The sequence below is a fragment of the Phaethon aethereus genome (genome assembly GCF_964289735.1).
Source record: "Phaethon aethereus genome assembly, chromosome: 8".
Classification (NCBI taxonomy): domain Eukaryota; kingdom Metazoa; phylum Chordata; class Aves; order Phaethontiformes; family Phaethontidae; genus Phaethon; species Phaethon aethereus.
The window spans coordinates 17,365,637-17,391,249 of record NC_138584.1 but is presented as its reverse complement, the minus strand read 5'-3'; the positions used below and the strand labels follow the sequence as shown (position 1 = coordinate 17,391,249).

General features: G+C 34.0%; 1 protein-coding gene across 1 annotated transcript in view; it reads right to left on the bottom strand.

The window, feature by feature from the left end:
• Window positions 1-25,613, bottom strand: part of HFM1 (helicase for meiosis 1) — a gene marked incomplete at both ends in the record, with an annotated part of 49,207 nt that overhangs the window by 5,584 nt on the left and 18,010 nt on the right. Inside the window, 19 exon segments of the mRNA XM_082002762.1 lie at window positions 8,841-8,939; window positions 11,074-11,183; window positions 11,336-11,418; window positions 12,254-12,372; window positions 12,771-12,866; window positions 13,283-13,438; window positions 14,935-15,038; window positions 15,754-15,911; window positions 17,004-17,087; window positions 18,074-18,159; window positions 20,078-20,209; window positions 20,296-20,393; window positions 20,608-20,655; window positions 20,746-20,852; window positions 21,633-21,724; window positions 22,340-22,420; window positions 23,571-23,618; window positions 24,466-24,599; window positions 25,408-25,502. Coding sequence (XP_081858888.1) covers window positions 8,841-8,939; window positions 11,074-11,183; window positions 11,336-11,418; window positions 12,254-12,372; window positions 12,771-12,866; window positions 13,283-13,438; window positions 14,935-15,038; window positions 15,754-15,911; window positions 17,004-17,087; window positions 18,074-18,159; window positions 20,078-20,209; window positions 20,296-20,393; window positions 20,608-20,655; window positions 20,746-20,852; window positions 21,633-21,724; window positions 22,340-22,420; window positions 23,571-23,618; window positions 24,466-24,599; window positions 25,408-25,502 — 1,930 coding nt within the window.

The window sequence follows — 25,613 nt, the reverse complement described above, 5'->3', positions numbered from 1 at the left end:
AGGCTGTCAGTAAATGAACACTCCATTGCAAAGTCAGAGTCACAGCTTTTCAGGGAAGGAAGTGGCTAGTTGACTGGAACCCTGTATTCCCTTTCTCTCACGCTAGCTGACTTCCCAAGGGTACTCCTCAAGGATCTGTGAGAGCTCTGCCAGCTTGCCGGGGAGGGGTAGGGGTTTATTCTGCAGAGCTTGGCTTTGCTGGTGCCTAAGCTCTGTATAAGTATTGGTGCCAAAGCCATGCTGAATACAACTAGATGACTACTACATAATCTGGAGTTAGACTTCTACTGAAATAAATACCATGTTTTAGAGAATTTGTGCAGTTAGCTGGAACAACTGGGATAAAATGGCATACGTAGTTTTAGCTCTGAAACACTTGTTTTTTGTTTTGGCCAGGCATTTCAGTTGGTCAGTGGTGGCAGAGATTTTAGGAACATGAACTTTTCTATTAAAGATAACCTGAGGGATATTACTTGTACTGTCCCAGATAGTTTCCTGTGTCTGCTTTAACTGTATCCTACCATTTATCAAAGTGAGTACAGCAAGTTAGCAGGACTTTTTCTATCTTACCAAAACAATAGGAATTCTCTCACATCACAGATTCACAGTACTGAAGATAAAGAAAGTGCCAAGTTTGGAGTTGTTCACTTGTATTGATAAATATTCTGAGCACTTTTAAGTGTTTAAATTGTTGAGATAAATGTTTGGGAATCTATTTCTACAAATGATAGCTTAATTGGCTCAAAAGAAGTAGTTCACAATTTCATAGTGGGCACTACTGATAGAGTCTGAATCTAGCTGGAAGTGTGATCAGGTATCAACATGCAGCATCTTAAAAAAAGTTACACAAGCTAACCTTAATATGTGTGACTATCAGGTTTTCACTGTAGAAATATGTATTTTTCAATATTCTTTTCTGAGCAGAAAACATGTAATTTATATGCAAATCAGACTATATTCTGCAGCTGTTTCTCCTGTGCTGAAGCCATGGGATTTATTTGCACTTAATAAAGCCTCGTAAATAGGTTTTGCCTCTGAGTGGGTGGGGGAGCAGCAAATATATCATAGCCATTTACAGTTACAAGTATCTTTTTATTTTGAAAGTTATAGGAATCCTTTAATAGGAAGTTTCACAGTTACAAAAGAAACATTGTTTCATTTATATAAACAAAATATCCTTACAGCCTTCAAAATAAAATGTTTTGCATTCTCCCCTATGCTCAGCTATCTAAAATGTAGACAATGCCATGTAGCTTCAATCAAAAGGACAGTCTGTATCATCATTACATGCTAGCTCCATGTAGTAGATTATACCGGGTGGACATACTTTGTATAAAGAAGGTGTATGTTCTTTCATGGGAAGAAATACCTTGCTATTGTGTCAAGGCACTTTTATTATATTGAAAGAACATACACCTTCTTTATACCAAGTATGTCCACCCGGTATAATCTACTACATTTCTGCAAAATGTGTAACATTTTGACACGTCACCAATCAGATGTGCCCCTCAAGTCCTGGCACACATAAACAATCCACTTAATCACCCTAGAAGGAACACTCAAAGCACATCCCGCAAGACTAGAATGAAAGAGTTTTAGTGTAGCATACTAAAGCGAATTGGGAAACAACTCTCCCTAACGGGTATAAACTGTCTGGGTTGGGACCTCTTGTTAAAAGCAGGACGCGCAGTGCAGGACTGCAAGTGAACCGTAGCACAGCTTTTCCAGTCACTTCACAACCACAGGGAAGAGCAACAGTGATCAGCACCTCTTAGAGAAAGACAGGAGGCCAACGGGCAAGGGCTCCCATGTCGTAGGAAGATGCAGTCCTTACCCCAGCCCACTCCACCTGAAATACCTGTTGAGAGCATATAGAGATCAAGAGTTACAACACTGCGAGAAAAGCCAGGGCTTGGACAGACACAATTTTATCTCATACAGGTTTAAAGAACAAATACAGAAACATGGCTCAAGCAGGGTGGCCCTTAGCTGAACAGTGGCAGCCAATAAACCGCTGCCTTTTTTCTATCTGATTTTTTTCAGTCAAGCTGAACTTCATCACTGTAAACTATCAGCACACTGTATGTGCCTCAGTTCATTCTCATGTAAGCCTTCAATAAATTCAACATGTTGTCAGTCCTCTGCAGGAAGTGAATTTTACCCTGACTAGTATCTCCTTTCCCATTTCCTTGTTAAGCAAAGGAGCTAGAAAAAACACAGGCATTCATGGATCTCACTTCAGGGATATCATTTAAAGATTCAGCCAGTAAAACAATTGACATGATACTTGCTCTCCTGCTTCTACATAAAAAGCAGAAGGGGTGACAAAAAGGTAATGCAAGATACCCTTTCTCGTAGAAGAGATATCACTGATTGTCTCTCATAATGATGCCTTAGAGAGGGGTTCACTTGTGCTCTACAAAATGACTGATTTTAACTTTTTTTTGGTTCATATGGTGACTTCTATTCACCCTTTATCATTATGCTGACTGCCTTTAAGAGTGCCAACTTTTATACCTCACTTAACTATTCTGTGAAGGTGTATCTAAGTAAAAACACACTCAAATAACGAAGAGTCTGACTTGTTGCAACTGCCATTATTATTTAAAAAAATACTGTAATGTTTAACCCATTAAAGTCTTCAAATACATGAATAAAGTCTACATAATTAAAATGATCATGAGACATGCTGCATACAATTAACATGATGTCACAATACATTTACAGTATTCAATATGCCGTAAGCACACCTTACACACAAACCCGTCTGGCAATGTGTTTAAACACTATACTTACTTTTCTGCTAACATTTTTTTTAAGATCATGGTTTTTGAATGCATATTGCATTTTCTTCAGGCACAGACCTCAGTTTATATTTTGAAACCAATATATGTGATAGGACAAGGATGCATATAAGGAAGTTGAAGTTAAATTAAAAGCAGGTATGAGCATGTATTTTATTACAGAGAATCAGATAAGTACGATAGTAAAATCTGACTTCTTGTCACATTGAATTTTCTTTCACTACTCCATTATGGGAAACAGCATTTTTATAATGTAAATTTTATAGAATCATCCCCAGACTAAAGTCTGTGGCATTCTGCTGTAGCCCCCCAAAATTACTTATACAATCCCACTGACTCAAACTGAAGCCACTCATTTAATGTTACACCACTATACAGAATTAAAAACAAGGATCCTTTCAGACTTCAACAATGTTTTAATGTATTTTAGTCTGTATTTTACTTATTGGTTGTAGCTTAATGAAATTGTATGACGTTATCCTATTGAACTTAATTAGTCTGTTTTATCTGGGCAGCACTCGAAAGGAAGTTGCATGCAGCAACATTAGTGGAGCACAGCCATCTTTTGCTGCACAGAAGTAAGACTATTCAACTTAGAAAAGTTGGATCCTTACATGGATAAAAACTCAGACGTCTCACGTGCACAAGAAAGGCAATATGCAGTGAGCCTGGCTGCAAATTCAGAGCACATCAGCTTCCCCATGCTAACTATGTGGTCACTTTCATCATAGGTAATTTGGCGAGTTCCATCAGAGAGCAGTTCAGCCCACTTACAATCTGAATCATCTTTTGTCAGTGTCTGCCTCTTTCCAGTGACTACACAGGGAGTCCAGGTAAATTAGGTTTATCACTTAAGATGATTCTGTTAAATGACTAAAATTACAGCTCTTCATAGCTATGTCTATCCTTACCTTTTGGGGCATGACTGGGATTTTGGTCCCCTGGTCATTCATATAAAGAATCTGTGGAGAAACACCACTGTTCCTGCCTGGGAGCCATACAATTTCCATGGAAATCAGAAGATGGTGATGGACAGGAGGTAAACTCTGCATTCTTAAATCTTATCTGGGATTTACTGTGTCTTACCTGTGTCTACCAGACACAGAACTGGGATGTGACTAGGAAGTACATGTCTAGAACTGCTGGTCTACATGTAGCAGTAGTATAATAATTCTGAGTTACATCAGTTAGGAATTTTAATTAAAAAAAAAAATCAGATTTGACTAGGTTTTTCTAATTCTGCAGTCAGTTTGCTCCTTCTGCTTGTATTTTTCTTGAAGTATAGTCACTGTGTATCTGCAATTAATTACTGCCATAGAGACCCACCATGGTTATCACTTTTGATCTTTCAATTATTATGATTTGAAAAATGGAACATAACAAATGCTACCATATGAAAAGTCATTCTTTCTCCTGAAATAGAGAACACTTCAGCATATAAGTACTTCCAAATTGGTTTTCTGAAAGTGATTTAGATTTTAAAGAGTCATAGAGCTAATATAAATAAATGAAGCAAAACAACAATGACAAATAAAGCACTTCTCTCTAGAAAAATGTTTTTGAACCAGAGGTTCAATATTACTGTAGAGACATTGCAGTATTGAAAGATTTATATTCTGAAATCTGTGAAATGCTGTCATCAGCAATAGCACAATCTTGTAATTTTCCAAGGATGATATAGGATGCTGAGTTCTTGTGAAAAACAGAGACAGGAAGCAATCTTATAAGCCATCTGCAAAGTACTCTGAATAGTCTTGAAAGTACTGAAATGCATTTGTTATCATGTGCATATGTTATGTGTACTGAAAGTACTGAAATGCATATGTTATCCATATATTATCATATGGATCAAATTGGAAGTCAAAGCCTTGTAAAAATCAGAAGGAAAAAATCTGAATATAGTGTCAGAAAATTTGAAATCAGTATCAGCCTGAATCTTGAAGAAATGCAAGAACAACTACTGAACTCCTGCACTGGGAAAAACTAAGAGGAAAAGAAAATACCTGCCTGCAAGGATAATTTTCTTTGAAGCAATAGTCTAAATATGAACCTACTCCTATAAACTAACTAAAACCAAATGGTTATATTTAGACTATACAAAACAATGAAGCAAAAATGGCAATATGTCAATTACTTCCTAAACATTATATAAGCTACCAAAATATTTCACAGAAAAATGGAAATACACCTTAAGTGTAGAAGTGGGGCCAAAAACATCTTGAAAAGATACTTCCTTAGTACAGAGAAATAAACAGAAGCTTACCTTATTCATTTTTATGAAGACCTAACCACAATCAGCTTCCACTACAGTCGCTACCTCACAGTTCAGAACCTTCAGAAGGAGCATCATGCAGACTAGCAGGAAAAAGTGCAGGACCTGCCATCAGAAGCATCCCTGGTTTGCAGGCAAGGCCTGAGCAACCAGCACGAGTGAGGTTTTGGAAAGTTGCAAGTTATATAATTTGTATAATCATAAGATTATACAAATGATATAATCACAAGACTATATTGTTTCCTCCCTCTCCTATTTTCCATGTTTGAAGCTCAGCTTTGTGTTGCTGTGCAAAAGCTTTTGTCAAACTTTAAGGAACTGAGGAACAGCTCAATTAGTTGTTGCAAGCTAAAATCCCAGGGAAAGACATGATACAAAGGCAATTAAAGAATGCTATGTAAAAATTGGAAATTTTTTTGCATGTATTTCACACATCAGGGAGAGAGTCAGGTGCTTAAACATCAGCATTAAGTACCATTTTAGACACCCTAGAGGACCTGGAATATGTCCATGTGGGAGACCCATGCTCTTCTGGCAAGGTAGGTGGAGCTGAGGGAAGATTCTCTAAGGCACCTAAAATGACATTTGGCAGACTGCCAAATCTTAAATGTCGCTTGAGAGATTTAAGACTTGTAGAATCTCGTAGAGTCTTAAATCTCACCCTGACACAGAACTGGGAAGTGACTAAGATGTACATGGCTAGAACTGCTGGGCTAAACATAGCAGTAGTATAGTAATTCTGAGTTACCTCAGTTTGGAAGTTTAATTTAAAAAAAAAAAAAAGGAGACAAAAAGAGATCTGACATACTACTAACTTCTAGATGTAACGAAATATTTGAGGTACAGCAAAGTGAGTTATAAGCCTGGGCCTGCTGGAATTTGCACAGTCAAAAACATATCTAATGGTGAGTGTTGAGGCTGCTTGTGCTAGGCCATTCTTTAACATGGAGAAAGAGTTATACCAAAAAATGAAAAGTGTAAGGAAACACTGCAGTCAAGTAAAATGTTATTAGCTGAGAAAAAAACCACCAGGTAGCGCAGCAAGACATGGCTGCATTTGGTTGCACCACAACAATGTTGCAAGAACGGACAGCTAAGGTTCCACATGTGATTTTAACATTTTAATTCCACACATTTTGAATAATTAACAGCAAAAATAAACATTTTCTTGGGTTTTAGGCAGCATCATGTATTTTTCTAACTACTGAACTTGCAAGGTCTACTGTTCAAACACTAGACAAGGTGTTTGAAAGGTATCCAAATCCAATGCTTGGTTGCCTAAATCTGTAGTAGGATGCATAAATACCCATTTTATGACCTCAGGTGTCAAAGTGCCAGAACACAACTATAGAATATTGTTTATAGACATTTTACAACTGGTTTGTTGAGAGTCTGGAAATTCATTTGCTTGAAGGAAGTTGCACTTTTTTATTAACAAGTTGATAGCACTGTCAAAAGGAATATAGGCTAGCATAACTTACCATTCTATTACTTTTACTTGTAAATCCAATTATTTTACAGAATCAGTGCTATGAAAAATTCAGCATTAGAGAAACCAAAGACAAAGCCAAAAAGCATTAAGAAATTTCTGAAGAAAGAGTCTTTCATTCATTTAAAGAGTACCTGTGAGTAGGGCATGTAATAAACAGCTTACTTCCCCTTATGTGATTTTTATAAGAACACCCTCAGTTTGAGAACTATTCTCCTTTGACACTTTCCAACATTTTTCTTTGCAATATTTAAGTACTTTTGAAAATAAGATAATATACCTAGAATTCCATAAATTAGACATAAATTTTGTTATTATCTACTCTATACAGCAATCCAGCTATTGGTAAATAAGTATACAACAGAAATCAAATTCTCTTAATTGTATTTGAAGGCCTCACTCTGTAAAAATGACTGTAACTTTTTTCCTGAGCAATTACAATGTATTTTTTTATGTTTTACAAAATGCCATCAAATATTCCAAGAAAGGGCTTGACATCATTGATTTCATCATCAAGAAGATATCTAATGAAGATTAAGCAAATAAAAAAAAAATTAGGTATAGTACATCAAAACCTATGAAATCAGGAACACTATACAAAGTATAGTCAAAAGATAAAGACAAGCAAAATAATTTTAAAGTATTTTCCTTTCTAAGAAAAGTGAATTGCTACTATTATTGTGAAAATTCATCTTTTTAAAATGAGTTTATAAATTAACACATTGCCTGAAGGTCTGTGTTCCATGAAGAACTAAGCACTAGAACATTGAGGTAACAGAAATACATGCACAACTTATTACCTGGGATCCACTTCTTTTTCCTGATCTTTTGTGAAAATAAAAAAATCCTCTTTCCTAGTGAATTTAGAAGAGTGTGAAATTATTTCTGAGATTGAAGAACACTGTACGTGTTGCAGCTCTTGTGAAGGATTTGAATACTTTTTTTCTTGACAACTGAACTGCAATGTAAATGTTAAAAAGTGTATATGGTTAAAATAACTAATCAAAAGAGAAATTGCCAGATTGTTGTAGTACGTAGTACAGATATGTATATTGATATTATGGTATTTGACACAGACCAAGCACATGACAAACATAATTATATACTGTATGACTTGCAGAATCACAATCAAATTGAGTAAATAGTTTTGCTATGTATTGCTTATTTGCTATAAGTCATGCTATATAAACTAAATCCAAATCCTAGTTCTTTCTATCATGAATATCACACTGAACACAGGATGCATGCATGTTTGGACAACACAGAAAGGTTCAGAAACTCAGTTCAGAAACTGATTCATAACTCAGATATGGTAAATATATTTACACATGAAATACTCTAGTTATAGGAAGTTCTGTTATCAAAATACTTTTACTCACCATATTTGTATTTCCACTCTGTACAGATAAATTCGCTTTTGATGTGCTCTTAACCACAGGAACAAATGAGTTCTGGATATTGGTCTCATCCTGTAATGCGCGTGAACTGAAAATATCAAGTTGAATAATTTAAGTATTTTTACAGAAGTGCAAAATTATTTACTTTTCAGTTCAAGATTTTCTATTTATTTCCCTCCACACTTAAATAAAAAAAAATTTCAAATTATTCAACAATTCATACCTTTTAAAAGATGAAATTTTGCTCACTTTTATGAGGGAACGACCTCCTATACATTTAATTATACAGATACATATGAAATACAGCCAATATTTTTAACTGAATGAAATTGTAATAAATTATGTAATGCTTACTCTTTTGAAGTGTCCTTTGTGGCTTTGCTTCTTGTATATTGGCAAAGTGGTTCACACTCATCTGGAATTTGAAGGCAGATATTTCCATGTTCCATATAAGAATGAAAGTTTGAAAAACGGAGTCACAAAACAGCCAACCCCCCTTGTAAATAATTTACATAATCTGATAAATAACAGTTTGAAAATTACTGAAAAGTCTTAACACTTGAAATATTTCTTCTGTGGGTATTGGGCTAATGTAAAGATATGCAGAGATGAGCAGTCAGATAAATTAACAAATATGCAGTTGCAGACCATCCAGAATTTTTTTTTAATTATGACTTTCTCAACTCTCTCTTCCATATTCGATTTGTCTCACTATAGGTGACATTCAAGGTAGAGTAATAAACCTGGCAGTCAAGTCAATTAACGAAAAAATTTCAGGTAGTTCTATTCATTGTATACTTTAATAAGTTATTCTCAAATAGTAGCCTGTAAAATAATTTGTATGTAGCAAACAATGAATTTTTAAAAAATAACCTTACCTAATTCTCTACTGGCAAAGTTGCTAGCAAATACTAATTTTTCATCATCAATATCATCCCAAACATCATCTCTCAGTTCAAGATCCACATCCAAAGCATCTGAAAAACAATTTGGTTTTATCTGTATCAGTCAGGTTATGCATTAAAGATTTTTAAGATTTTTTTCTTATGCCATTGTCTCTTGACTATTCTCACTCACAAAAACTGAGTATTTCCAAGAGAAAGCCGTAATACATTTGTAACGCACAAGTACAACAAAAACTTTTCTATATTTTACAACCAGTTGTTCAGTCTCTTGAAAAGGAGGATTGTCATATATGCACTTTCTCCTCAGCGTTATTTTCAGAAAAGTTATCCTCCATGTAGATTGTACAAAAATCACTGCACTTTCATTCTTTCCCTTTGTGAGTAGTAGTTTGATTCCAAATTTAATACTTTTAATTCAGCCCTTTCTTCTCTCCAGTTTTCCAAAACACTCTGAATGCTGTCTTCCTCCCATACATCTAATGCCTAAGAACTAGCCATGACAGACATGTTTTCAAGCATTGTTGTTAATATTCTTAATTAAAATGTGATAGTTAATGTTTTAAAATACCTTTATTCTGGTGCAAAGATCACCCTCCTGTTTCCTCTCTTACTCTTTTTCCCCTTTGTTTTTTGTATTCTCTCTTTTAATCACCAATCCAATCTCTCTGCTAATTTTTTTCATCTCTTCTGCCATACTACCTTCCAGCATCAGACAGTGCTGGAATCTTCATTCTGTTGTCATGGCCCTAATAAGCCTGAGAAACCCTGATCCAAGTCTCCCTTTCAACAGAGGGGGAGCAGGACAGGCTCAAATCAAAAATCCTGTTCCACTGACACTGGCAACACCAGGAAGGCACTACTGTTGTCATTTTGGATGTGCACAGTCAGCACAGTCCATTATTGCACAGACACACAGGCTTTAAATAATTATAGGCTAGGGTTACTACAATTGCACAGTATACTCTTAATTACCTACAATTTTTTGTATGGAATGGAAAGATACCATATTATAGATCCAGTTAACCCTATAAAAATCATATGAACTGAGACCTTACTTCATTAGAACTATTTTTGATGCACTTTAAAAATGCAGCTGGCCCAATCAATATGGCTGAGATTACCTCTTCTGCTACTATTCAATCGAGATGGTTTTTAGTCAGCAAAATCTACTATATCCCCTTGATCCTGTACGATTTGCCTCAAGATGTTCTTAAGCATAGACTATAGCTATACTGGAATATCCATCTGTCTTCCCATGACTTTATTCTTTTAACACAATCGTATCATACACTAACTGCCTGCCTCCCCCACCAACTGATTATATGCCTATGCAACAGTTTTCCATCTTAAGACTAGATAACAACTACGCAGGTAAATTAGTATGGCAGGAACATATGAAGCATTAATTTAAAGGAACAGGATTACAATCCCATCGTCAAAATATTAAGTAAAAATGAAATTATACAGTATAGCTACCAATACTTAAGGCAGTATGAACTAAAAACATTTCAATTCATTTCAGCACAGTGTTTCTTGTATGTCTGAGTATAATCTAAACGTTGGAGTTGCTACTTATTAGCCAAATTAATGAAAACCTGATTCACATCAATCTATTGTCACCAAATACAATGGCAAAAGGCATGCAGTGAGGAAAACATCGTAGTTACATACTGATAATGACAACTGATCATTTAACACCAAATGTGAAAATATTTGTGGCCTTTCCAGTAGAAGAGGAAATTTTTTTTCAGGTAGAGATGTTTTACTAGTTATGAACTCAGTTACTGAATGGTCACATTTTGTCAACTACCAAACAAAAGCTCCTATTTCACTAACTTCTTCCAGTAGAAAAGGAAAAGAAGAAAACATATAGACAGGGGTAAAATACCTCTTGTATTGTAAGTGGTTTCAGCAGCAATAAGTTACAGTCATACCTTTCAGGAAGTATTTATAGGTTTGGACCCTCATATATTTGAGGTAGTCATTACTGTTTTATTTAAAGGTACATTTAGATGCTTAGGTCTACATTAGAAATTCTTACTGATACCAGAAAGAAAGCCAATTAAGGCTACTATATTTCCCTATACATTCAGTGTTCTATATTGCTATACTGGTTGCTGTAGTGATTTCAGCAAGTTTCTGTTTACAAGCATATTCAAACTAAAACAGTGAAAAATCATAATTTCAAACATTAGCAATGACTTACTATTTTTTCCATAATTCCAAGATTGCAGTTGTTTCTGAGACACTGCTAAGCTATTAATGTTATCTAGCTGGTCCACTGAAGGTGATGAAGATGCCTGTTTATTGCTAGACCTATAAAAAAATAAAAGCAGTGACATGTCAGTAAAACACTTGCAGAAAGTTGCAAGATAATTTTATTCAGAAAACAGTTTTTAGTTGTTACAATTTAACATACTATCTGAAATAAGACAGATTTCTTTTTTGTTACTTATACTAATCAGTACCTTGGCAATGCCGGCAACAAAGATTTAGGTGTAAAAACAAATTGTTTGAGATCCACATTTTGAGCTTGATTTAACATCTGCATCTAAAGAAAGCAGATTATATAAATATAAATATATTGTTAAAAAACAACAGTTTGCAATCTTAATGACATCATTGATACTGTATCAAGGTAGCATAATTTTTAAAGATCGTATCTAAAATCTTTCTGATGTCTGCTTATCTAACGTAATCAGTTAAAAAGGTTTGAATTACATGCTTCTAATGGAATTATCCAAGTACCCTGGCAAAGTCAGACTGGTTATCACTAACTCTGATCTGTATTAGCTATAGGCTAAATCATTCTCTATTACAAACAAGCAAGTAAACAAAACTGTAAGGAGGAAATAAAACACTCTGATATCTCAAATGCCATTCTTGCTGCAGAGAGAACTAGTTTAGTACTACATTCAAAGGGATAAAGTGTAACCCATGAAATCTTTCAGAGGTTAAAAACTAATGTGGTTGGTTTTCTTATAAACAAGTGGATCTACCTGCCAATGCAAAAAGATCTTAGTAGCATTACACTGATAAACACCACTGTTTCCATTCAGGTTATATTTTGCCAAAACCAAGTCACAGGACAGTACCGTCCAATGATGCCTCTGTACCTCACCCACCACAATCTATCAAATGCTATAGAAGTAAAACCAAAGAGTACGTGCACAGCAGTGGATCCCTGGAAGTGTTCCAAACAGCAGCAGAACCTCTCAAAGATTGCTGGACCTTTGGTACCTTTACACTTCTTTGCTTTTTGCATTCCACACAGAAAATACAAACTTAATTTTATAACTAAATATGAACATTCATCTCTGCAAACAATATATACAAATACATAACAGTAAAATAAATCTATTCAATGGCTGACTATTCAAATGAACCTTTAACCGTTTTACTGGAGGTACAGATGAAATTGAGTTCCTGCTCCTTAAATCAGCTAGATACAAAGAAAACTTTGAATCTCCATTCATGTCAGACTTTGGAGGTACTCCAGTTTTACCTGAGAAAAGGAATTAAAATCATCTTCAGATTTGTTAAGAAAGGATAAATTCTAATTCTTTCCAAATGAATGGAAACTTTGCCAATAAGCTTAGTATCTTCTATTAAAAGGTCCTAAAAGATTTAACACACCAATATTTACATAAAAGTGTAACAAGTTTGACATTGCTCTTAAATCATATGCTAGATGTACCGAAAAATATTATTAATCATTGTAGTGCCTATAAAAGTGTTATTGACAAAACTTATTACTGCTTTTATGACTGCCTCATACCAACAACTCAGGCCTGACTCTCTTGCTTCCATTGCTCCTGTTAATGTAGCTATTGGTATAAATGAAGCTATTCTAAACTATGTTTGTCTAAAAGTAACAGAAATAGTAGATTTAATGAAACTCACAGCAGTCATGTCCACACACATCTTTATTTTTACAGCGATGGTTGCATTCTCTGTTTCCATATTTCTTGTAAGTGATTTCTTGTTTTGATCTGCCTCCTAGATAAGTGTAATACAGAAATGCTCATTTTTCAGTTAAGAGAGTACTTCACGCAGTAAAAGACAGGCTAGAAGTAATCTGGGTCACTAGAATTTTGTTGCCTTCAACAAAACTTTGGGCTGCTCAAACAATATAATTAGAAAGAAATTAATCAATGCTACTGAAAAACAGAAGGACTACCACATTCCCAAATTCAAACAGTAATGTTAGATACCAAACACCCATTATTTTTCTTTTCAAATTCATTAAATAATTGCACTGTAGTACTTGACAAGTGGAAGTAGCAGCATTATATTTTTATTGTTCTTGAGAGAGAAACAATGTGGATAAACAAAGATCTAGCTCTCTACTGAAAGCAAAATTAAATTTTCTGTTGACTTTGGTATTAGCCAGATGTTGTTATCTGACTGTTTACCTGTATCTACTTTTGCTGCTGGCAGACTTTGTGGTGAGCCATAATTCGTACCAAATGAAGACTCAGGTTTCCGCTTTTGATTTGTAATGACTTTACTTCCCAGTGTTTTCAGTGTTAAGTAAAAGACTGTATATGCTTGCTGTATATCAAGGCCAACTTTGAAAAAAAGACAAAAATATTTTAAATTGCTATAAACTGTTTCTAGACTACTGATTACCTTCAGTTTTCTAAAGAGCTTAAGAAAGTATAAATGTTATTAAAAGATCAGGGAAATTTGTTACGATAATGTACCATTAAAAGCACACTATTATATGAATGGATTCTTTATGATTGAGGTTAAAAACCAGACATTTTCAGAATCAAAGACATGGCTTCTAGATGAGTAACAAAATTAGTCCCTTTAACAGAATTTTTCTGTATTGCTTTAAAATTACATTTAACTATGGCTTTGCACTGACAATACAATTTTAACTTTAAAATTGTACTACAGTCTGTGTTACTGAAGTATCAGCATCTCTGTATTGGCAAAGGTGTAAAATGAGTATGTTGACAGTACTTTTGAAGTTGAATGCTAATAATGGTTCTAGTTCTAATTAAACCAAGATTCATGTGAGACTATGAGCAACACCATTTGTAAAAAGAGTATTTTTGACTTTTACTAGGCAAATATTGCTGGAAAACCAGACAGGCTTTTAAAAATGAAAGACTTCCTTCAAGTCTGAAACAGAAGCAGACTTTAAAATAAGTAGAGACTAGGAAAACTTGCTTTTAGTCTAACTTCACTGTTACCAATTTCAGAGAAATTAATCGTTGTGTAGAGTTTTACTGAACTCAGTACAACGTGTAGATAGTCAACTAGTAATTAGAGGACAATTTTTCTTCATCTCTGGTTAGAAAACCCTCCTTCTTCCTGAGCCACATGTTTAGCCACAGAAACACAGATAATTCCAGGCTTGATTACTGTAATAGCGTCAATATTCAATGTTTATCATAGAAGCACCAAATATACTTCAATTAATCCAGCACACAGCAATCATCTTTACACGTGAGGCATGATGACGGAATTTAATACAGTCAGTCTATTTTTAAATTGTATTTCAAAGTTCTATGTTTCAAGGTCATCATTGCCTCTCCCCATCTGCTGCTATAGTTCCAATTCTATGGAAATTGACACCAAGGGGACCAACGTTTAAAACTACACACCTTAAGGCCCAAAATTTTCCACTGTAAAAACTCCTTGCTACTGAAGATGAATCTGTATCCAATACTTTATCATAATGCAAAACCTAACCATTCACAAAGACAGCTCTTCCCAGCATAAATAACCTATCAACATGATAGGTTATCCCTACTGAAAGTTAATTCAACTTGAAGGTGAAGGGCAAAAGAGAATCCTAATCTGCAGCAACAGAGCAAAATACTGTCTCCTATTAACAGTTTTGATGTTTTCCAGTTCATTAATATGCTAGTAAATGAAACAAACAGATATATAATTAGGACTGTTAGGTAATACTCAACCCAGTAAAAAATACGTAACAGAATTTTGTTTCCGGATCAGTTGTTACATTTTGGCTAGATATAAAGTATTTTAATAGTTTATTCAAAATTCTTATGCAGTTGCTTTCAAATTAAAAGCATACCAATCAACCTACCATAATCAGAACTAATCAGATTTATACTAATATCCTCCGATTTAAAAGTTCTTTTCACTTCAATTTTCTTCATCCAATTTCCAGTTTTCAGCAGCACAGAATCCCTGTAATGTATCAGTAAAGTTCTGTTAGACATGGACAATGAAAACAAGACTGTATACTATGGCATCTGTAACCAAGTGAAAGAGCCTTTATTTGGTCTTAGCTCTTGGATTTTGCTTGATAAGTGGCCTAAGAATAACCTTCCAATAATATACAATTTATAGCTATAAGAGAGCCAGGATCCTGCAGATCAGTTCAGTTCTGCCAAAAGTGCCAGACTTCAGCCAGAACTCACATGAAGGTCATGCAGTTGGAAAAGATTTTGTTTCTCTTTTCCTATTTTGTCCAAGCATAACTTAGCCAACTGGAGAATTTAATTCCATCTCCGAGCGAAAAAACAATTTTGACAATATAACTAAAGACATACAGCTAAGTAACAACTTAATAATGTATCTTTTTAATAGGTATTTTACCTGTTTTATATTTATGTGGAAACTATTATGACTTCCATGATATGACATGAGTGTTGTACAGGTATTTACAGATACACTCTGCACTGACAAGCACACTGACAAGCACACTGGCATGTTTTTTGGGTTTTTGAATCTTGTGTAGCATTTTAAATTACAACAGTGACTAGAAAATGCTGTAGGATAAAGAATAATTTTGTACCATTTGTCATCAGTAGAAAGTATTGCAAAATCTGCAAGTCACAGAAAGGATTCAAAGCCAACACCCTTAAAAGATGTGAGGCAAAAAAAACTTGTTCATACATACATAATTTTCTGATTAAAGATGACTTGGTTGTCAGCATCTCCTATGACCAATGTAACATAGTGAAAGTCTGTCGCTGTTCTCTTTGTCTGTAGCTGCTCATAGTTTGTTAATTTGATGGTTACTAAGATTTCAGCCAATGTATCACTGTATTTTGGAAGCTAGGAAAAAATGATAGAGAAGATGACATACCTGCTAAAATATGCAAAGTAAAATATATGGCCTTCCATAATTTTTTAACTGTTGATACAAGTACAAAACCTCAATTCAAGCAATTTCTATTTGTGGTACAATTTTTATTTATTTTTTCTGAGACACTATTATACAGTACCAATTTGCCCATAGCTGAGTATCCTGAATTTGATTAAATATTGAGAATAAAAGACAGACTACATTAAGCCCTTGAAAAATTCTCCTCTGTTCAATGCAAAGAAAAAGATCCAAGAAGAAAGCTAGATATATTTCAGAAAAAAGCTAGGTATATTTTGACATCCCAACATTCCTCTATAAGATATTTATATTTGTTAAATAATACTTCTGAGAATAGCTTTGGAGATACTCATCTGGTATTACGTGAAATGAAAAACTAAACTAGAACAGATCGTTAAGACAATAGTATTTTCACATATTTATGAAGTTTTAAACTTCAAAGGTGTCTTTATTTGTACCAACTTCACGTGACATTTTAAGGTTATTTTTAAAATTTTGCATTTCAGAAAGGTAGAATGGCCATGTGACCTGTTTAAAGACAAAATGTGTATCAGAACCTCAAAGCTCTTGATTACACATGGAATTGCACCCTTCCTTTGAAAGGGCACCAGCTAGGTTAATGTAATAATTTACTGTTTCTCTATATCCCTAAGTGTGAAATAATAGAAAAGAAAATAAACACGAGTTAATGCTTCTTCAGTAAGTTTTTTTATGGATGTTTTTCTGTCTCTAGGGTTCGTTTATATTCAAGTTAGAAGAGACCTCTCAGATTCACACATAATGCTAGAATGTGGAATATACTGGTTTGTATCTGTAACAAAATGCTATTAACAAGAGAGAGAGGGCAATGTATTATAGGAAATGTCTACTCCAAGGCTTTCCTTCGATGTTTAAGAGTTTGATTATACATGCTAAGGTGGAAGGAAGCCACAATATCATGCAATCTTCTACCAGCAAAGGCTCAAAATTTCTTTCAGTCAATATTTACTCTTTCATTTAATAATATCAGAATAAAAACCTAAAATAAGTAGAAAAGCATTTACCTGTTCAATGTCAAGGTCATATTTTGGAAGGTGCAAAACAGATTCTTTTATCTGGTTTCCAAAAGGAGGATGTCTGTTTAAAATCTGCAAAGATTTAATTTCATTTCTGATACATTCAGCTGATCATAGATGCCAACAGAAATGTAAATTCAAATAATCAAAGTCACCAGAGTAATTATGCTGTCAACAAAAGACCTTATCACTCCTGATTCTCTACTGTCAGTGATACCCAGAATAGCAACATAACCAAAAGAAAATTCCAATACTTTTTGATGTTGCTACCACTTCTGTTCAGGTAACAGCCAACAAACTAGCTGATCACCTCAAAACCTGACTACTCAGGTTTTATATGAGTTGACTCTTCTATGTTGCCTAAGCTTTAGTCAAAACAAAACCAGTAAGAGGAAAACTGCAAAAGGGAGCAGATGAAAGAAATCAAATTCCTAAAGCCAAAACAGAAAAACCCAAGTATGACCAATTTCCTTTAGAAATCCATTACATCTTCCAGAACACTGGAAAAATAGTTTTCTCAGAAAAGAAGTCAAGAGCCAGAGAACTTATCCTGGGGTAAAGTCTAACTTCCTAAAATAGGAAGCTTTATAGATGATTCAGAAGAATTTTATTCTATGACCATCATTAACTAAAACTAATAAAAACAGAAATTCAGAATTCTCATAATTAACATACATTAAGAGAAACTTAAATACATATTCCCTTTTATATGTTTTTCTAACACTCCTAAAATGGAAATGCATATTGTCCTTTGTTTCAAACTATGTTGATGATGAAATTCTACATATTTAAGCTCATTCCAAAACGAGCCAAATCAGTGAAATCATCCACAGTAAACTTGCTAGAACAAGACATCATACACATTTTACAGGAAAAATAGCTGTTGTCACTTTTTTTTATTTAATTCACCAGTATAAATGAATAAACCACTTAAAACACTCAATCTGGCTGCCAATCATATAGCAGATACATATTAACCATACCACTTCTACTGGTAACAGTATTAATACTCAGTATTTTCCTTATCATATTTATCTGCATGTAAAATAATTGATTACCAGTTCAAGTTCCCTTGCATTTGTGTCTTCTATTTTTTTAAATGATGTCAGCCCAGCATTTACCATAGCATTTGACAGTGATACACCTGTGAAAAATTTAAGTTTTATATTTTTAAATGACAATCACTAATCTCAAGTTATTCTCATCAACTGCATTATAGCAGGTAAAACCAAAGCAGAAATCATTTTATAGTATGTTTGTCCCAGCTTTTTTTTTTTAAGTGAAGCTGAAGACTAGTTCTTTTGTCATAATTCCTAAAATGGCAGAAGGGTTTCCACCAGTGAAGCAAATACAAGGTACAAACAAGACTTTTTCTCTTTGTCTTAATCTATTTCTCAGCAAGAAAAAAACGGAGGTGGAAATCAAACTGAACAAGTAGTAAAGGCGATAAGATCCTGTACGGTAACTGATCATTATCCTGTCTGTCAGAACAAGCAAACAGAAATCAAGCATATCATACAGCAACAAGACTGCATCATTATTGGACAAGAGTACCAAACTGAGATAGTTGCAGAAATGCAGCAAGAATTCAACTGAATCCTCAATCTCAGTAAGGACAAATGTCAGTTAAGGAACAGTGACTCTTATCAAGGAAATACTGACTACCAAGGCTTTTTTAAGATTAAAAAAAATAATATACTGAGATAAGAGTTTAAAAATTAGGGATTTCTGAATATGTGAGCTCAAACAATTCACTTGACTTCAAAGACATAGAATAGGCTTAGCAGCCACAGAATGTCAGAGGTCAAGAATTGGCCATCATAATACAGGCATCAATTCAGTATTTGATTGAAGAAAAGAGAGCGAACTGTCAGTAGACAGTTCAAGAGAAGCCTGTGAGTGAAACAAATGGAACTTTGAAAGTTACTAATTCATTGTAACATATGATGCAAGAGCAATGACAGCATGGGGGAGGGAAGAAAACAGGACAAAGATGTGTATATGTAGGACTTCTATTATTAAAAAAACTAAACCCAACTTTTTCTATTAAATATAGTGCACAGGAAAAGATTTGTCTACACTGCAAGTAATCCATTCATCCTAATGCCGTAGAAATGCTGGACACAAGGCAGACTCCTCAGATGACCATGTGCACATAAGCACAGATCCAGAAGTAATGAAAATGTCTTCTCACCACACTGTACTGTGCTGCACACAAGCTAATAAGCCCTGTTCCTTGCTTTGAATGAAGCAATACAGCTTCTGCACCTGAACTGGCAAGGCTGTAATGTACTGTACCATATAGATCTTCTGCTTAGCTATTCTCTAATTTGCAGATCTCCGAACTATACTGTTCTGTACAGAGCAGAGGCGTCTTTAAAGAAGAATTACAGAGAACACTGCAGTGAATTCTGAAAACATGAACGTATGGTAAGACTAGACATCAAAGCAGGAAGCTATAATATTACCTCAAACAAGTATAACTACATTTTCGGAATACAAAGGACTCCAAAATTTCTGAATTCCTTTTCAAATAATTACGACAAGCCTGTACTTCCAGAAAGAAGTTCATCCAGTAAAAGGATACAGTGACATGAGGATGATTATTAGAAACTTGTGATCCTCATGTGTATAAGAACCTCATACACGTTAAATTGATTTCTATTTCATGATTCCTATGCATGTCAATGCAAATTAGGTGTCTTTCATGCATACGAGTGACAGGACCTACAGTGACAGCTGTTTGGAAAAGAAAGTATAGCCTAGTCAAAGATACGTAATCACACAAATGTGGAATATGCCCAAGATACGGAGATGAACATTAAGGAAAAAAAAACCAACAACTATGAAATACTTTGAAAGCCTGAAGGAAATCACTACATGGATTACTTTTACTTTTATCATGACAGACTATTCTGACAAAGCGGTACTCAATTGTGGCAAATGGAGTAATTAGGAGATTCATTTAATTACATAAGCAGACACTTCAGAAATTAGCAGGCTAATTATGAGGTTTGATTCTCTATCAGATTACACCTTTATCATTTCTGACTAGTACCTACCAATTTTTTCCAATTGTTTAGACACATGAAGTGAATTTTCCCAAAGTTTGCACCTGAAACACTTTGCTAAAATCAAAGAGTTTAAGAAAGCAAAAAAGTTGTTCTTAGATGATGCCAGAAAGTCAGATAACCCTGTAAAAGTAAGATTGACTTGTATTAATCAAATAAAACATAGCTTATTATTATATGTACCAAAAAATGATCAAATTTTACCATACATCTAGTAACCCTTAAGCCACTTCTAAATATTCTGCCAGTATCTTGTGTCAAAGTAAAGTCTTGAATAGGAATGCATCCTAGCTGAGCCTGAATAAGACTGGAAAAAAAATATTTTTTTTATATATAAGCCACACGTTGTAAGCAAAGTATAACAACATAAAAGTTTCTACTGGAAAACAAAAGAAAATTCAGAATAGAAACAATGAAATGCCAGATCTAGTCCTCTATAAAATGACACAGATTTTAGCAGGGACTTCAACAGCCATAAAAAAGCTTTTCAACAAGTAGTAACACCACAATATAGTATTTACCAGTTTATTTTCATTTCTCTTGTTTTTATCTTCCCCTCCATTGGAAACCTATGCATGAAAATATACATATTTTCTGCTATTAATTTTATTTATTGCTAAAAAGATACTTTCCTTTTTCAATATATTTATTTTTTATACCTGATAGTTATTTTGTCCTTGTCTTTATTCAAACTGTTCAGTATTTTCCTTTCATTTGTTCTTAACTTGACATCCAGAAATTCTGTGCAGTTGGAGATCATTGTAATCTGTAACAATTCAACTTTTTTATTAATTGTTTTTATTTGCCATTTTTTCTACCACTTCTTCCAACTTTTTTTTAAAAAACGCTTTAAAAAATTGTCCCAACACTATGACCATGAAAAGACAGTCAATCAGTTATTTCTATTACTGACCAACTTTCTTTCATCTTCCTATAAAAAATAAAATCAACCACACTGCTAACACTTTATGACATACAAGGCAAATAAAAATAGTTTTTACTATCTGTTACGTATTTTACTTTACTTTCTTCATACTTTAGTAACAAAAATAGCCATAGGAGAACAGGCATTCCATTTTCTCATGGTCAATAGTACTTGCTTGAAAACAAAATGTCTTTTGTGACTTAACAGTAGCCATAACAACCTATTATCTGCCAGAGGAAAATTAGTTAAAACAGAAAGACAGTAACATTCCTTTAAACGTAAAATCTGCTTTCCATGCAGCTGGTTTTTGCAATAAAAAAAATAACTACTAAAGCACAAAATAATAGTGTTTAATACATGAACAGAACAGCTTCAGCAACTTTATATTTTCATAAGCAAAGTTAGTGAGGGGAGAAAGAGTTGGAAATCAAAAGATCTCAGAGTACAAAGGCTCAAAAGCAGTCAACATGGAATTTATTTAGATGTATTCTCTAAAATTTTATACTTTACATAAACAAAGCTTGGACTCTTTAAAAGAAATAAAAACTTCTGCTTCTTAGCTTTAAGTCTGTTTAAAAATCAATTGAACATATGTAAATTTTCTTTAAAAAGTTGTATTACCAATTCATTTAAAGTCTCTGTTCCCTTAATCATGAAAAACTGTTTCACTGTATCAAATGCAATATAATACCATGCCATTAATCTTCCAGTCTCTGTAAAAGAAGAACATACCGTAAAATATAAATGTGCCAGTTTTTTTTAGTTTAAGTCACAAAATTGAATTCATTACCTTATTACAGGGCTCTATGAGATTTACCACCACTGACTCAGTATGTTATTGCCCCCAGCTGTCTGATGGATATTACTGACCCCATCAGAGAGCAGCAGAAGGAAGCACATGGCAGTTACAGTTTTCTCCAATGGAGATGAACTCACACTAATCTACTAGACTGTGAACTGTGGTTTCTGAGAAGCCTACCACCTCTTGCAGAGGATTGTAGAGAAGAGCAGGTATTGACAAAACCTGTCCTTCATTGCACTGTGTCACATCCAATTATCCTGTGATAATGTTCTGTAATTTTCTCCTAATCTGCAACAAAATTTCCAGCAACAAGTGAAGATCTATTAATGGATCAACATTAAGAGAATGAAACTTCCACGGTTTGTTAAAGAAACTTGCTCATATATTCTAGTCAAACTCTCAGATTCTACTCTCTACTACATTCGTCTACTCCTATTAATGGGTCACAAGAATACTTGTGATCCTTTGTAGTTCACTACTATCTCAACATTGCTTCTGAAAATTAGTTTATTTTAAAAAGTGTTACCAGTAGGTTTGAAATTATTCGCTTCATCCATCCTGATCAAATCAAAAGATGATAAATCATTTAAGTTCTTCAAACACAGCTCTGTTGACAATTTGAAAATATATGTATTTTTAGTACACACAGAAAAACGTATCTATGTAAAAAGCAGAAACATCATCATCAAATTGCAATTAATGTATACTCAAGTAATTCCACTGAACTCAAATAACGGTTTTAGAATATGATCCTGCTTCTACTAAAGCTGGTGGTTAACTCCTGCCTGGGGAAAGCTCACGCGAAGATATTTGATACAGGATAACCCAACTCTTTTTCAGGAAAGCAAAAGTAGCAAAATAAAAGAAACTATGTGCACAGAATGTAGGCTGCCATATTCAGAATGACAGGCTGCAGAGTCCACAGTATTTATACAAAACATTTCCACTACAGCGTTAACACTTAAATGGTTGAAATTTCAAATATCCACAGGTATTTATGAATCCTTCATCAGAAATCTTCATACTGTATCAGATGTATTTGTATTTACTTCACTAAACCTATTCAGTTGGATATCTGCATGAGGATGACCAAAGTGTTTTGTTTCTCTCTCTTTCAAAACCAAGGTTTTGAAAGACAAAAATTACATTCATACAATGTTCAGAATTTAAAAAAAAGCACTCAAAGTGATAGTTCCCATAGCAACCAGAAATCATTCCTATTGCACATGAAATGTATGAAAACATAACTATATACATTACTACACAATACTTCATGTGTGCAGGGAAGGAACTAGTTTCTGTAACAACTGTAGAACACTAGAGGTTGTTTTTAAGATCAGAGCACTTCAAGGAAATATATTCCACACCTACAAAGCATTTGTAAGTGAAGCCTTCTACCCTAGCACTATCTGTAGAGGTGACTTCAAACCATGCCTTCTCCCATATAAAGGCTTATTAAGGTAGTAACACACTTCATTCCCTCCATTCCTTTCAACCTACATGCCAAAAATAGAAATGTCCTGATCTAAAAGACAGGAAAAAGCAGAAAAAACCTGAATGAGCATGTAAACTAGGTAACTTTTCTTACTGGTAAGTTCAAAAGTATTAATAATTAAATAAAATCAATAGCACAACATAGTAAATTACATTTGTTCTGTGAATGGATCTACTGAAATTAATGGAGATGTATAATAAACATGGATAAGCCTGCCCTGAAATGTGACATTTTACTGAAAAAAGGCTTAAAAGCTACTTACCTTGTAATTTTGCTTCAATTCCTATTTTATCCAATCCAGATGAAAAACCTTCATTAAAAGACAAAAGGCTTTTTAACCTAATACAACTATATACTTCATCCTCAATATCAATACCCATCAAAACTGATTTGCTTACACACAGTGTATCTAAATATCAGTAAGTGGCTGTCAGAACAGATGTGCAAAGGTCAAAGCTGCATATATTCCCCTATGTAAAATATGAGTCCTAAAAGTTGCAAAAAACTTTTGTGAGCAACTTCACATGTACAGTTTTTCTATTTTAGAATACAGACAACCACCTAAACTGTAACATCCATTCAAGTACTAGATGTACTATGTTCCAGTCCCATTCATAAATCCTTAAAAAAAAAAACTGTCTCCAGCAAGTGCCCAATGACTTCAGAACCAGGTGTAGAGGAAGCAGCCAGGAACAAAGACATAGTCAGGGCTGGGGACCAAGAGGCTGTTCTGGACAAGACAAATTGAAGACACCAGTATTAAAATTATTGAAATTTTGTTTTAGAAAAACTATGAAATATTAGACAATATTTTTTTCTTAGCAGTAATTACATATTCAGCGCTGAAATGTACATTAAGGCTTGATGATGCATTAATACATGGTCCAGTGTATTAAAGATCAAAAGAAATAGATCATTATGAAGCTGTAAATGGCTTCTTACAGAGTTTTTGAATGTTATACCATGCTGAAACTCCTATTACTTATATTAAAGCAACGGAAACTGTTGTTCCTAAAAATGCTACTGGCCATATCACACATCTTGTTTTCAACCCATTATGAAATAACAGTCCATAAGAAAATAAAAGCAACAAATAATATGGATCCAACACATCCTAGTGTCATAATTTACATCAATTAAAAAACCCCACAACAAACCATAATGAGTTGGATTTTTTAAGGCTCTAATGTACAGGAACGTTGATCGTATCCATTCCAAAGCTACAGTGACATCTGTGACAGTATGTAGCACTATTTCTGCATTTAAGTGCTCAACAAGATGTCTGTGCAAGCTATCAAAAAAAAAAAAAGGTACGTACATTTACCAGTTAGTATTACAAAAAGTGCTAAAACTATTTTTTGGGAACAAACCAAACCCTGCCCCCAAAACCACAACAGTTTTCTGGTTTTTTTTTAGTTGTTTTGTTTTTTACTGTCAACTGCTTGCTTTAATCAGTGAAATCAATAGAAAACAATAACGAATATGTCAATAATCAATGTAATTAGTTTATTATGGCTTAATGTCCAGCAAGCACAAATAGAAAAACTGTTTCACCTGTGAAGTTTCACAATTATTTAGAAAACAAAGCTACATACATTTTAAAGTTACAGCACAGTGTTGGTATTTTGGATATATTTGAAAAATTAAACATTAAAAAAATTACACAAGCAAAATTTCCTGGTTTACCCTTTAATGTCTTAACTCTCCTACATATTTCTCTTGATAGGCTGTCCACATCGAGTGAATTCTGTAGTCTGGTATTTTCCAGACTCTATCATCTAAAAATTCAGAGCACGATCTGGGTTCAGCTCTTGCTTTTTGTCTTTGCAATATGTACTATTTCAGTTTCTTCAGTTTTCCAGCAGGAATCTACAACTGTGGGTTTTTTTGGTAAGTTTAAGATGTTCTAAAGATGTTTTTAGCTGATAAAACAGAGGCTGTTAATTTCTGTATGGCTTTATTTGATTTTCCTTAAATCTTTCTGAAATTTCTTCTAAATAGACCAAAAAACCACCCTAAACCCACTTGGAAAAACACATTCTGTAGAAACTGAAACATTGCTACCATCTATATAGTCTTAGAAAAAAATACTTAGTTACCTGCTTTCTATTATATCAGCACCATTTAACATCTGTATATACTTCTCCCTTGTACTCCAACGAGTCATAATAACTGCTGTAGCTGTAGTGTCAAACTGAAAAACAAAACCACAAACAAACACTGCTCTCTAGCTCTTGGCAAAAAAATTCCAGTTGAATATACATCACATATCTGTTGCAACCATTAAAACTGTTTTCTTAAAATC